The sequence below is a fragment of the Pleurodeles waltl genome, chromosome 11 (genome assembly GCF_031143425.1).
Source record: "Pleurodeles waltl isolate 20211129_DDA chromosome 11, aPleWal1.hap1.20221129, whole genome shotgun sequence".
Classification (NCBI taxonomy): Eukaryota; Metazoa; Chordata; class Amphibia; order Caudata; family Salamandridae; genus Pleurodeles; species Pleurodeles waltl.
Genome location: NC_090450.1, coordinates 239,544,679 through 239,559,413, shown reverse-complemented (window position 1 = coordinate 239,559,413; position 14,735 = coordinate 239,544,679). Strand labels below are relative to the sequence as shown.

General features: G+C 39.1%; 1 protein-coding gene across 1 annotated transcript in view; it reads left to right on the top strand.

Annotated features, from left to right (window-relative positions):
- Positions 1-14,087, top strand: part of AP1S3 (adaptor related protein complex 1 subunit sigma 3) — a 163,512-nt gene extending 149,425 nt beyond the window's left edge. Inside the window, exon 5 of the mRNA XM_069213481.1 lies at positions 12,481-14,087. Coding sequence (XP_069069582.1) covers positions 12,481-12,516 — 36 coding nt within the window. The 3' untranslated portion in view covers positions 12,517-14,087. The remainder of the gene's footprint in view (positions 1-12,480) is intronic.
- The last annotated feature ends 648 nt before the right edge of the window (positions 14,088-14,735 follow it).

Sequence of the window (14,735 nt, the reverse complement as noted above, 5' to 3'; positions counted from 1 at the left end):
CCAAAAATATAAGCGTTCAAATTCCTTGAGTGCATCCTTATTTTAGGCCACACCTTGAATTGGAAATCATTAACTGTTTTCTTCGGTGCAACAAACACATTTGATAGAGGAAATAGCACATTTATGCTTATGGCTTTCCTGGGTTAGGATAGGGTGCACATTGTATCAGACGTACATCATTCATTAGGTTACATTGTTCAGTTCAGTGACATCCCAATATCCCTTTGAGAACATATGAGCATGTGATCTGAAGACAGGTGTGCACTGTCTTAATAGTTATTTGCATTGATAGGGACCCTGGAAATTCTGCTTTAAAGATACATTGGTTTGGGAGTGACAGGCTGTGTGGGTTCCCGATAGACCAAGGTTCTGTGCAGGTTTGCTTATGTGTTTGAGAAGAAAATGTTCAAGTGTTTTCAGTTAGTTGGAAAATATCAGTCCGTTATTGCCAAAGCAGAGTGCTAAAAGTGTTTCAGGGAGCAAGTGCCCACATCCTTTATTCTGGCCCAGCTACCTAAGGTCAGATGACTGGTGCTGGAGCATTATCATCCTTCGCAGGAATCCGTGCCCTTCGAGATTGATGAATCTTTGGACCAAGCGTATGGTGTGGCAGAACCATTAGCAAAATTTCAATACAAAACCAGTTAAGTTCCACACAATGACCAATATGACCACAGAAAGAAAAGTCCAATAAAAAATAGAGTTAAGGGATTTATTGCAAACCGAAGCTCAAAGTCCTGTAGACAGTTCGCAAGACCAGATTATAGAGGTACATAATCCCCAAGGGTTGCCCAAGGCGACACAAATTCAGGTGAACTAACATTAGGAATAGTAACCATTCATGAAAGACAATATATATCATAAGCAAGAATATCTCTGATACAGAAATTAAGCGTTGATCTGAATTAGCAGTCATCAGTCAATTCAAATTATTAGTCATAATTTAGTTGGGCACATGTAAAACCCTATAGTTGGCCAAATCAGGGAAATACATCTGTGGGGTGGAACACATGCCAGCAAAAGACAAAAAGCACAAAAAGGACAAAAAATTATTTGGAAAAAGATAATCTCAGACTGCAAGCTACTAGCTAAGGTGGACAAAAGATGGATAAAAAGGGAAAGTGTTTGCATGTTAGTAGCTCAAACGAGAGACTTCTGAAAGGGATAGAAAATGTTTCTAAATCTCAAAAGAGCATCTCAAAGGGACAGAGTCAAAAAGGAAGATACCTATTCAAGGCGTCATCAACATATTAAAATTCATAGAGCATTCTGATTCGCCAAAGATATCTGTCCACGTTACATTGAAGAGTCATCATCGAAAAGAAATTGATCACAAGACTCCATTCTGCAACATAGGTGAATTTTCCCAAGTATCATTTGAGAACATTTTCCATCTGTGTGACTTTCCACACAAGTTTGAAACATTTGTACAATTTGGTAATCCATCTCTTCAAAATTTTCAGAATTCAAGCAATCTCTTACGCTTTCTCTCTGTCTAAACAGTAAGGCCTGTCACCTAGCTAGTCTCCTCATGGGAACGAAGTCTGAAAGAAAGCTCATGTTAAAGAATGAAAAACATTTCCTGCACAGTCCTAAAATACAAGCTTTGAAGGCCTCACTTAGGCTAACACAAGAAAATTACAGCAATACATATAATTAATATGTTTAAATAAAACATTCAATATGCAACTTATGAACTCTGCATTAATAATACTTCATTAATATGCAATTTACATTTCATTTTATATGGGAAAACTTTGTTAATGCTAATGCATTTCATTTACTATAACAGGGAAATACATTTCTTTCGTTTTTTTCACATATATATAATTAAATAATCATTACAAATTAAATATTGTTTAAATACATTCCATGAGTCTAGAGTGTAAATTACATTATAATATCAGTTTAGTCCTTCTAGCGTCTAATTTAATTCACATACCACCTATGTCGAACTGTACAGTGTAAGCAAATGCACATTTAACCCGTTTGCTGCCAGGACTTTCTCCCTCCTGTGCCAAGCTTTTTATTTGGCTATTTGGGGTAGTTTGCGTTTAGGCCTTCATACCTTTTGTCCATATAAGCTACCAATGCGAAATTTGTGTCTTTTCTTTCCAACATCCTAGGGATTCTAGAGGTACCCAGAGTTTGTGGGTTCCCCAGGAGGAGACAAAGAAATTAGTCAAAATACAGCTAAAAATTAGTTTTTTAAAAAATACATGAGAAAAAGTGCTGCAGAAGGAAAGCATATGTTTTTTTCCCCTGGAAATGGCATCAACATAGGGTTTGCGGTGCTAAAATCACCATCTTCCCAGCTTTTAGGAATCAGAAACCACATTTTTCAACACAATTTTGGCATTTTATTGGGACATACCTCATTTTTACTACTTTTTGTGCTTTCAGCCTCCTCCCAGTAAGTGACAGAAATGGGTGTGAAACCAATGCTGGATCCCAGACAGATAAACATTTCTGAAAAGTAGACAAAATCTGAATTCAGCAAGGGGTCATTTGTGTGGATCCTTCAAGGTTTTTCTACAGGAAGTAACTGCTAAAAGAAAAAAAAAATTGAAATTGAGGTGAAAAAAGAGCCATTTCTGTCCATGTTTTCTTCTATAACTTTTTCCAGCTATGGCAGATTTTTTAAAGCAATATACTGTTACGTTTGCTGGACTCCTAGTTGCAGAATAAAGAGGGTTCATCAAGAACCCTAGGTACCCAGAGCCAATAAATGAGCTGCACCTTGCAATGGGTTTTGATTGTATACAGCAATTCATTTGGTGAAATATCAAGAGTGAAAAATAGGTATCAAGGAAACTTTTATATTTCCAAAATGGGCACATGATAAGGTGTTTAGAAGCAGTGGTTATTTGCAGTGGTTATTTGCACATCTCTGAATTCTGGGGTCCCCATACTAGCATGTGAATTAGAAGGAATTTCTCAAATAGACTTCATTTTTACACATTGTCTTACATTTGGAAGGAAAAAATGTAGAGAAAGGCAAGGGAAAATAACATGTGTTCTTCTATTCTATGTTCCCCCATGTCTCCCGATAAAAATGGTACATCACTTGTGTGGGCAGGGCTAGTGCCCGCAATGGGAAATGCCCCAAAACACTATGTGGACACATCAAAATTATCAATTACAAAACAACCTGTTTTTAGTCCTAGGCTCAGCGACCATCTAACCTAACAAATCCAGTCACTTCTGAAAACTAGACACCCTTGGGAGTCCTGGGAGGTGTGACCCCAGTGTTTTCTTACCCAGCATCATCAGCAAAGCTCAAATTTAGCTAAACAATCACATTTTCCCACATTTCTGTGTGGGATCACCGCACCAGCCCAAATTTCCTACCACCCAACGTTTCCCTGAGTCTCCTGATAAAAATTGTTATCTCACTCACTTATGTTGGTGGGCCAAGTGCCTGTGATAGCGAAGAGCCAAAAACATGTCGAAATTGAGGGGGAACCAAAGTGGGTCCAAAAGAGCAGTTTGAAAAAAATGTTTTTAGGCTGACGAGTGGGGGAGAATTTTTATCGGTTTAGATGCAACAATGCTGGATGGTAGGAATTTGGTGGATTCCTGCAGATTCCGGAAGGTTCCATCTCCAAAATGTGAGGAAAATGTGTGATTTCCAGCAAAGTTGAAGGTTTTTTAGGGCATTGTGGGTAAGAAAATGATTTTTCTAGATGGCAGCGTCCCAAAGTCCAAAAATTGCAGCCCTCACCATTCCAAGTGGGATGATTTTGAGAGTTAGCCAAGCTCTCATAGCCCAAATGTAAAGCAAGAACCCAACATAATCAAAGGTCCTCTTCCTTGCCCACACTGGTTGGTAGCCACCACCCCACCATTTTTTTTTAATTCCCTGGCATTTGGTAGACTTTCTGCCCCCCCCGGGAGCGGATCGGAGTAATTTGCCATCTGCCCACCGGTAGGCAGAACAACTTTGTCCCTATTTATTTGGGGTGGGGATATGGCTAAACCCCACCCTCTTTTTTTTTTTTTTAAACAAATTCTTCCCTGGTGTCTAGTGGGCTTTCTGCCATGAGCCTTCCAAAACTAGGTTGATCTGCCCCCAAGGAGGGCAGAAATGACCAACAGTAATGTGCCCCAATGGGGAGCGGCCCTTGCCCAAGGGGCTACCCCCCCCCAAACAAAACACACACACACACCAATCCCTGGTGCCTATGTGGTTTCTGACCCCCTTGGGGGCAGATGGGCCTAATAGAAATAGGCCGGTCTGCCCCCAAGTGGGGCAGAAATGGCCTAAAATAACTTTTCCCCCCAGGGGAGCGTCCCTTGCCTAAGGGGTTGCTCCTATTGCATGAAATTGGCTCAAAAATAAATCCCTGCTGTCTAGTGGTTTCTGCCCCCCTTGGGGGCAGATTGACCCAAGAAAGATAGGCTGATCTGCCGCCAATGGGCCAGAAATGGCCTAAAATAAATTTGGCCCCCAGGGGAGCGACCCTTGCTTAAGGGACTGCTCCCCTCTGGAAAAAAGGAAAAAAAAAAAAAAAAGTAAATAATCCCTGGGGTCCAGAGGTTTCAGCCCCCCTTGGGGGCCGATGGGTTTAGTTAAAGTAGGGAATAAAAGGCCTTAAAAAATGCCCTCCAGGGGAGCGACCCTTGCCCAAGGGGTCGCTCTCCTTCATTATTTATACACATATATATATATATACATAATTTATATATGTGTGTGTGTGTGTGTGTGTGTGTGTGTGTGTGTGTATATATATATATATATATATATATATATATATATATTATTCTTTTTTTTCTTTTTTTTTAATCTCCCTGGTGTCTGGTGGGCATTGCTGCAGCAGGATCGCTTTACGATCGTGCTGAAGAAATGCTCAGAAAGACATCAAAGAAAAGGAAAAGCCTTTCCTTTCCTTTGATGCCTCTCTAATCTCCCCCACCCCCGATCGGAAGAGAAGTGCAAGCATTTCTCTTCCGATCTTGCTGGAAGCTGAGCTTCCAGCGCGATGGGGGCGACCTCTGATGAGGTCAGCGCGCAATTGCGTGCTGACATCATCAGACGTCACTGAAGGGGTCGGGTGGGCTGGGGGTGGAAGGGGAAGCGATTCCCCTTCCATCCCTGCCCAGGAGAAAGGGGTGGGAGGCTCACGGGGGGAGTGCTAGCGCTCTCCTGTGGGCCGGTACCAGGAGATAATGGTTACATCCGTGGCACCCCAGCGCTGCATAACCGGACGTAACCATTACGTCCTTGGCGCCAAAGGACGTAAATAGCATGTCTGTGCAACTTCTACATTCAAATTATTAGTGCTTTGATTAACATGAGGCATAAACTGTCACATATTAATGACTTTTGTGACATGAGGGGCACTGCTAAATTTTAGACTACATCACTGGTGGCAGAGAGGTGCTGGTGTATATTTCTTTAGACTGGGGTGAGATGTCCTACAACAAACTGTACAGGGCCTTTGGAAACCTAAAGGGTTGGGAAGGCCAGTTTTAGCCTGGTCCTGAGCAACTGGCAGTTGTATTCTCCAGTGCCACTCTGCTCATAGCTGGCCCCAGCTGTGATGATTAGTGCTTGAATTGGATAGAAGGGTAAATTGAAGTCAGGCTCACCAACATACCCTCAAAGCATTTCTTGATGGCCCATCACCAAAACCGAATAAGGAACCAAATGGGAGAAGGTTACCATCCATGAAACGGTGTGACTTAGATAGACAGCCTTTCAAGTCAGTGGCATACAATAAAAACACAGGAATGCCAATGTGAATAGGGATACAAGTTTTTCCAGACAGCTAATGCTATCTTTAACAAAACCGAACAATTGAGGTGAGGAGATAGTCTTTGATTCAAAAAAATAAATCCGAGTGATGAAATTGTAGATGGTATTTAAACATTCCCACAGATGAGTATGTTTAAATCTGCTTCGGCCTAAGGACGTTTTGCATTCACCATAAGATTTTTTACAAAGTCTGTATTTTTCAGATGCCTGATTTTAGTTAAAAGAGCAAGAACTGTGCAAGCTTTAGATTAGCTTGCACTGTATGTGAAAGTTTTTATGTATATGTTTGGGTTGCAAAAGTAAAAACCTAACTGATTTAAGATTGTTGCATGACTTAATCAGTAAGGTGTAAACTATTGGTCTAAAACTTGTAAGTATGAAAGGCTTGTGCAATTTCCGTCAAACCTGTAGAGTCGTTCTGCCTGACTTCAGAAATATATTTTAGTGCTTGTCTGATTGTTCAAGAACATGGAATTGTTGTGCTCTTTATGGATTCTGAGACCCATGTTTGCTTGGTTTGCACTCAATTAAACTCTTAATCATAGATGATTAAAGGGACTGGCAAAGTGGGCAATTGCTGAGTGCCCCAGCTTCCAGAGGGCCATTGGAAAAATATATTTTGTCTCCCTTTAGCTCACCGTGTGTGGTTGTCTATATCTCGATCTCTTTCCATTTTTATGTCTACCTCTACCTCTCAAACTGCCTTTCATTGCCCATTGTCATCTTAATGAGTTTGGTGCCCCAGGAAAGTCAAATTTCAACTGTTTTTTGCAAAATATGTTTATTTGACATCATGCAGTTTTCGGTTAGCAGAAAATGGGTAAGAAAATTCAAAGTTGTTGCCGAGAGAGGACCCTAAAGTATGTCTTGTCCTTGGCCCAAAAAATCCACAAGACGACACTGCTCTAAAAATCCGAGTGTGCCTCTCTTGGCTCTTTTATAGCTAAGAGGCCGTGAGCCAGGACCCCAAATTTAGGCCATTGGTACCACCCGGGAAGGGATAGGCTCTAACAATATTTTTTTGCAAGGTTTGGATGCCTAGAGATGGAAAATATGTGATAGCAAGTCATCACTCTTTGCCTTTTGTCTGATATTATTGGAATAGCAACCATCCCCAGAAAAAAATAATGTTTTTCATATTTTTTATAAATGGCATACAAATTCATAATTTGTGGAAAAATACATTACTTACACCAGATTCGTAAAATTCAATGTAATTGAAAAATATTTATGGTTATTAATTGTATAATAACAATATAAACCTCAAAATTGCAATAAAACTTCATTGTACTCCTCATCTATTGTTATAGATTTTGGGGGTTATTACAACTTTGGAGGAGGCGTTAATCCGTCCCAAATGTGACGGATATACCACCAGCCGTATTACGAGTTCCATAGGATATAATGGACTCGTAATACGGCTGGTGGTATATCCGTCACTTTACCGTTACTTTTGGGACGGATTAACACCTCCTCCAAAGTTGTAATAACCCCCTATATGCTTCATTTTCACTTAAAATTTCAAATAATAATTGACACATCTGACATAGGTAATTTATGTCATGATACACCGAAGATTTTGGTGCATACAGCAAAAACAAGAATTTCTCCAGTTTGTCCATTAGTTCTTCAGAGAGATCCCATTTGTCCCCGAACTGTGAAAATGTTTCCTGTGTATGTCTGTTGGCAGACAGGAGTTTGAATGCACTTACTTTTTCTTTTCCCGCAGTTGCACTTACTGTGTCACATCTGGTAAACGTATAGAGACCTATCATAGCTCGACACACATTTTCACCAAGAACTGAAGCTATTTTCCCCAATATTGAGGACTCGCATGCATATTTTAGTACCACATTTCAGAAACAATTGAGCCATGATTCTGTTATGGAATCCCAAACACATAATAAACACATCGGTGTTTTCTCAGTTTATCATGGTCACCCTCATGAGCAGCGTGTGAAGCTTGCAGCAACAAAGGACCATCTGCTTCTTTGTGGGTACTGTTGAGATCTGGCACTTTCTGGCTCCCTTCAGATGTAATTTTGTAACATTTATCTTCACAGTTTAAGAACAGTGTTTCATTCTTAATTTTCACAAAATACTCTGGTTTCCTCCAGTCGTCAACTAGGAATGCGATGAGAGTTGTTTTAATCCTTGCTTGGCGTAGAAATTTTCTCCACTGTCTGACAATCTGGGAAGGTGAAATGCTTTGGAGCTGTTGCCCAAGTTCTTCCTCTCTGATCGTCCTTTTGCTGTTCTTAATAGACATATCATTGTCCGTGCCAAACACAGCATTGATTCTTTGACTCCTGTTTCCTTCCCACAAATCCATAGACAAGACAGACATAGCCAACTCACTAAAGTTTGTTTCCTCTCCTTTTACTCTCTGAACAAGAACCATACCATCAAACAGTGTGGCTGAATTTCCAGGTATTTCCTCGGCAGGAGTAAAGTTTTTCTGAAACTATGTTGGTAAAACAACTTTGTCTTTCTCAACAAACCTTCTGGAGTACATCCACCATTTGAAGGTTCCGATTCTGTACAGTCACAATGATTCAACCAAAGAGTGCTTTCTCTGCTTTCATGATGATTGTCCTGTCATTGCTGTTCACTGCCTTCTTCTCGGACATGTTAGTGAAGGTTTTTAGTTTGTTCATTTTCATTGGGTAATGAAACTTCTTAATAGGTGGATTATTCTCAAGTCACTCAAGTTTGAAGCCTTCATTATGTCAGATACTATGTCTTGAGGTGCCTTTTTGCCATGGAGAGACGGAGATCATGTGGCCCAACAAATGGGTTTATCCTGCTTTGAACCAGACTAACAGATCTTGTAACAGTATTTTTATCTTTTTCAATTTGTGACTAATGTAGGTCTGCGTGAGTAAGAGCTGATCTGTTGTTACAAACCATTTCCCTTATCTGGCCCAAAAAGGCACTTCTGTATTCAGCCATCATATATCTTTTCACAGCACCTGCCTTGAGGTTCAACCTTGTTGTACCACCCTGAGTCTGTGTCTTTGTTGACTGCTACCTCTATTGCTTGATCGACTGGAATTCTTCCAAACGGATTAACATCAGGTGAACTGAAGACCATCTGTTGATGAAGTTGTGGTGTATATCTGGATGTTTCACTGCAAGTAATGTCATTTTGGCATACTATACAGGAAGGGATGTAGCATAGTTCATCCTGTCATACGCAAAATACCATGGGATCATAGAGTGTATGACAGTAATATGAAAATGCCAATTTCCTTCTCAAGCAGTACGCAGCAGAGCCAGCAAGACATTTTTGACAATATCCACATACAGCATTCAAAATTTAGAGAGCTCTCCATTGTCATGACGAGGATGACATCCCAAAGCTGTTTTAATTCAGGAAAGGCAGCATTCTTCAAGAGGTAGTCTAATCTCTGTTGGCATCGTTCTTTTGCAAAGTTGATAACAATTATCCTCATTAGAGGAGTAGACTACCTGAAGGTTGTATTTGTAATTCTTCTCCACTAAGGGGATAAATTGCAACCAAACCAGCCTTGACATAGCATTATACATGCACTTGTATACTGGAACCCCACGATTGTATTTACAACCTTCTAGTTTTGATGTTATTGATCCTTCTGCAATCATGTCTGCTTCAATGCAAAGGTTGTGAAGGCCAGCGTCTTGAAAGTGTTTTCCAAGAATGGCCATGACATTGCAAATGGTGTGAAAGGTGCCATTTGAATAAAGATTCTATTGGTACGTTGCTTTATACTTCCATGTGATCTCAGTTGCTTTTGCATAGAGAGCTTGATCTATGACCAGTAAAATTTTTGCAAATGCAGCAATTACTTTATCAGCTATGACTGTTTAAAAATTGCAGAAATAGTTGTCAACTCAGTCAGTCAAAATTCTTTATTCAGCAGTATTCCATAAAAGTACAGATTGATTGTGTCTAAAATTTTGAAACGTTAAAATACAATGCAAGTAGGCTGAAACAATAATAGTGAAGCATTTTCCACTGAGCAAAATTGCAGAGCTAATTACAGTACCTATGTCAATATTTACGTCAGCCAAAGTATATGAAACTGCTGTAAATGAACAAAAAATAAGAATACAATAACTTACATATAATAAATATCTCAACAGCAAATAAAATTGTATACTAATCCAACTTGTATTATTATACAGCTGCTTCCACCAGTTCATATTGGTTCCAAGTTATCAACTCAATTGCAGGGGTATTAATGGTGGTCAAGTAGCCAATGGCATCCTGTGATATACTAACTAGGTCTCTAGTACTGATATTAAATCCTGTCCAACTTGGTATTATCTGTGCGAGGCTCGCTTCTTGGCTTGTAACAACCCAGATTATGTTCTTATTTTGTCCAAGCTTCAATTGAGCAACACTTTCCGGCATGACTTTGGTATTTGTCATCAATGGCTGAGGCCCAGATCATTCACCAGAAAAATGCATGAGCAATTCTTCAGTATTTGTGGTGGTCAGTGTTCTTTGCTTTTGTTTCTCTGTGCATGGGAGAGCAGCTTTCAAAGGTTGTGATCCAAATGCCTTGGGCTGTACAGCTATACTTTAGACTCAGTGAGTTGTCCCCTTATCATTAAGAGTCTCTTCCAGCCTATCGATTTCATCCCATGCTAAGTTAGTGAAGAAATGAGGCTGAATGTTGGCTGGAAGAACAGTTTGTTCATTTAAGGTAGCACCAAGTTTCTGAAAACGCAAGACGGTATATTTTTCTTCCAGTTGTGAGTATGTAATCCCTTTACCAAGTTTGTTTAGATTGTGAATGATTTCAACATTATTTGTCAGCGTTTTACGGTGTATGGAGCAACAATTGCTTGGGGAGTTTCTGCTACCCATTTGTGACTGCATATATAATGTCCTGACCAAATGATTGCATAAGTGAGCCAACCCTTTTGGACGGCTTTGTGTTTTCTGGATCTCCAGTCAGAAGTCCTAATAGGAACCGTTTCAGGTAATCAGGCACTGTAAATGAATCTTTATCAAAGTCTGATGGATGATATGGCTGTGGGTTGATGTCAAGTTTGTTTTAATCATTGTTCTTATGTGCGGTGATGTTTGATCAATAATCTTTTCATGTCTGTTGCCTTAACCTTTAAAACTGATCATTCTCTTTTCAAACTCTCTTCTCTTACAATGTCCTCTAGTATGACACTATCAGGTTGGGCCAATTATTTTCTTTGGTTGTCTGGGAGTACGTGAAGGCTTTTGCCGAACTTTGAGTCCCATTTTCCTCTAAAATGCTTCTTGGTTGATTTTTCTACTCCCTGTATTCCTCTGCACGGAATGCAGGTTTCAAGGCTTTCATTGAGAGTTGTCACACGTATGACCTCTTTGATAGGAATAGTCGCAGTTCTAATGTATTGAAATAGTTCCTCACATGCTTCATCTCTCATATTTTTATAGTGATGATCAGTTTGAATGCAAGATGCCTGAAATTTTTCCTTTGCTTTAACCATTGTATAGTGCCTATAACACATGATAATGGGATTTTGCAGCCACTATGTCACTACTACAGACTGCTAAGATCTTTGAATCGCAAATAATGAATGCACACACTCCAAGCCTATTTTCAGCTTTAAGCTCCGTGGCATTGATTAATTTCTCACGTGTTGATGTTCCCTTGTAGCATTTTATCTTTCCACAACATATACATTCTTCAGCATACACTTTTGACTTTAATGATTTTCTTCTATTTAGGTGTTTACTCGTGCACTCACTCATTCCAGCATCATCACTGACGCTTGTTTCAGCTTTTCACTTAATAGTCTGTAAACCTCTCTTTATAGTAAACAGGCTGCTGCAGTTTTTGTGGTAAAATTCTTGGGTAACTGTGTTGCTGTCCGCATTTCTTACAAGGTCTAACAGTGGGTTGTGATTCCTCACTTGAGCTGTCTCTAACAAAGATTTCCATGTTGAGTAATCCTGCAGGCTTCTCAGCGTGGCTCCATGTTGGATGTTTCATCATAAATTAATTTTTACACTGGGTATCAGAGGGACTTGATGTACTTGTTTCAATCTTCTTCGTGATGCTGCACGATCATTCAACCCCAGATCTGGAAAAATAAATAAATTAAAAAATATATAAATTTTACTTTGTGTACTTAGTATAATCATAATTACTATTATCAATTTAGATAATCACATTTACTGTAATTGTAATTTTTAATAATAAAATTCACAATAATATAAATTATGAGGACATTTCCATTTACATCAAGGTATCTTGGGAATGGAGTGGTAACTCACAAAAGGCGAATAGTTATGACTTGATATCACGTATGTTTCATCTGTAGGTGTCCATACCTTGCCAGTAAATCATATTATAACCCATCTTCTTAAGTGTTACCAATAACATTGTTGGCTCAAGACCTGTAACGCAGACTGAAGTTGCACAGTTTCAGATCTGATTGCTTGAAAGTTTGGTGCATCATACATACTTAATCTTGTAATTTGCTGGGTCCCTTTTTTCAGTCAGCTGGAAGGTGGTGACAATAGTACCTTTATGACCTTTGTAGAGCTTTGTGTGGCATCAGTTTGCGCCACGCAATAAATGTGTGCTTCTGTATTTTCCTATCTTGCCATTTGTGTTTATTTTTTATATAAATTTTGTGTGTTCTCTTAACAAAAAAACTTTGCAATCATGCTCTTGAGTTTAACAGATCTGAAGTTTGCAATAATTGTTTTTGTTTGTTGTGTTTTTTAGACAATGGAAGAGTACTTGAACAAGCCTACGTTTTAACTTTCTTACTGTCTGGACAAATGATTCAGAGACATTCCTAGCACTGATTTTCTATTTCGTTTGTTGTCATTGCTTTTTTATGTACATCATCTTCCTGGAAAGAAGATCCGCCAAAGGGAAACTGACTCTTTATAGATTACCAAATATGAAGGTGGGGGTGTGTATACAACGTAACAGACATTTTAGAGCATGGACATTTATTTCAAGGTACGCTTCTCAAAAGCGGAGCGTGACGAGCACATTTCCGAAGAAACCTGCACAGGTGATTTGTTTCTTCAGACGTCTATATCATCTCGCGAAAATGCCGCCATTCCACCTCAGCCTGGATGGAGTGTTTCTGTATATGCTTTATTCCTGACACGTTACTCGTCAGATGATGTTGGCAATTGTAATTCACCAGTTTTAGTTTGCCGTCTTATAATGACTGTTGTCGAATAAAATTGCACATGTAGCTTTAGTGCTCCTGAGTTCTGCACTTGTGTGGGCGATCTCGTTTTACTTTACAGGCAAGTAGGCTAATCGGGATGTTAGTGGCGTACATCCCGGAACTTCACCTGGGACTGAGACAACAACATCAGTGCCACACCCATGAAAGACAGTAGTATGACCTTTATACGCCTTTGCTACCTTTGTCCTTACAGGATTGTGAAGCCGTGAGAGCCGTCCTCTGGCTTCTCGTCAGCCCTTCGCGCACTGGGCGTTTGTTCCACAGTTAAACAGTAACGGTCACACCTGTAAAGTGGCAGAACGAGATATCCCGAAAGTTGATACCTCGACACAAAGAAACTATTGTCTCAGTGAAAACCGTCAAAGGTAATTTGCAAATGATTTTACAGAAGTGTCACCAGCATAAGTTTCCTGTTGTTGGTTTCCAAGAATTGTTTTATCAGGCCTGAGCCTAGATTACTGAGTGCCCTTTACTAAATTAAGTTTGTACCAATTTTTATTGATGACGTGGAGCGATTTTACAGTGATATTTGCTGTATCTCACATGTGGAAAAGACAACATTCACTAGCTGAACGATTGCTAAACCGATATCCTAATCCGGTCAATCTGTTGGTCAGCCCAGACGTGTTGCACATCGCATTGGAAAATTGCATGTTTAGCAGAACAATGTATATAACATGGGAATATAAATGATGGTGCAAAAGTCAAACAGCCTCAGTGCAGTCTGATTATATTTGCCCTACTCCTAACAAACTACAATGACGATAAAATACGGCTTCCTGTCACTTATTTCAAGTTCATCATCAAAGGTGACAGAAATGTGGAGAAATACTCTAAAGAGACAAATTTACAAGGGTACCAGAACCCTGAATGACATCTCATTTTTTTTAAGCGAACCGAAAATGTGTGTGCAACAATAAATTGTATGATTTGTTTCTTTCACATGTTAATTCTCCTACATAACGATATGCAAAATAATGATTTTTAAATGAACAAATGCACAGATGATATCATATCTTTTGTTGACTGCAATCAGACAATATATAATTAATGAGCAGTAATTATGGTGCCTTATGAAGATTATTTTGTTTTTTTCAAAAATAAAAACGTTTAGTATGCACTAGCAAGGGTATTTGTGGGCGGTTTCTTTTGATTACAGATTAATTGTTGCATTAGCGTCCTCTTCTACGCTGTTATCTTTAGATGTTGTTTGGTTATTTAACTCAATGTATTTGGTTCCAATGTCTTAACAACTCTTTATAAAGTTAATACGTTAATGTATAGGTATTTGTAGAGAACATCCCTAGTTAGAGAGCGACTGCATGCTAAACAAGAGTGCTACGGTTTTAGAATCATTTTAAATGAAGCAGAATCTTCATGTGCAGTTAGTCGGGCAAGTCAACACCAAGACAGAGAGATAGATGACTGTAGAAATAATTGATTACTGAACTGTTCATTTTTAGTGCTACAAGGTCACAGCCTGTGACAGAAAGCACTGTGAAGAGGTAAGTTATTATTTTAAGCTTGTATTACATTCAGTATAAGAAAGACTGCTACAAAATGCACGAAAAGGTTTGAGATAAAATACTGCTTACAAAATATACATTTTACTAATACCCAGACTGTATGTAATACTGTTTTTTTAACATTACTGTCCCTGCAACACCTTCAGGGGTAGGAAGTGCTATTGAAATACAATAACAATTATTAACGCACACTTCACATCTCAGTCTAACTCTTTTCACTACCATTCAAAAATAATAAATATTTG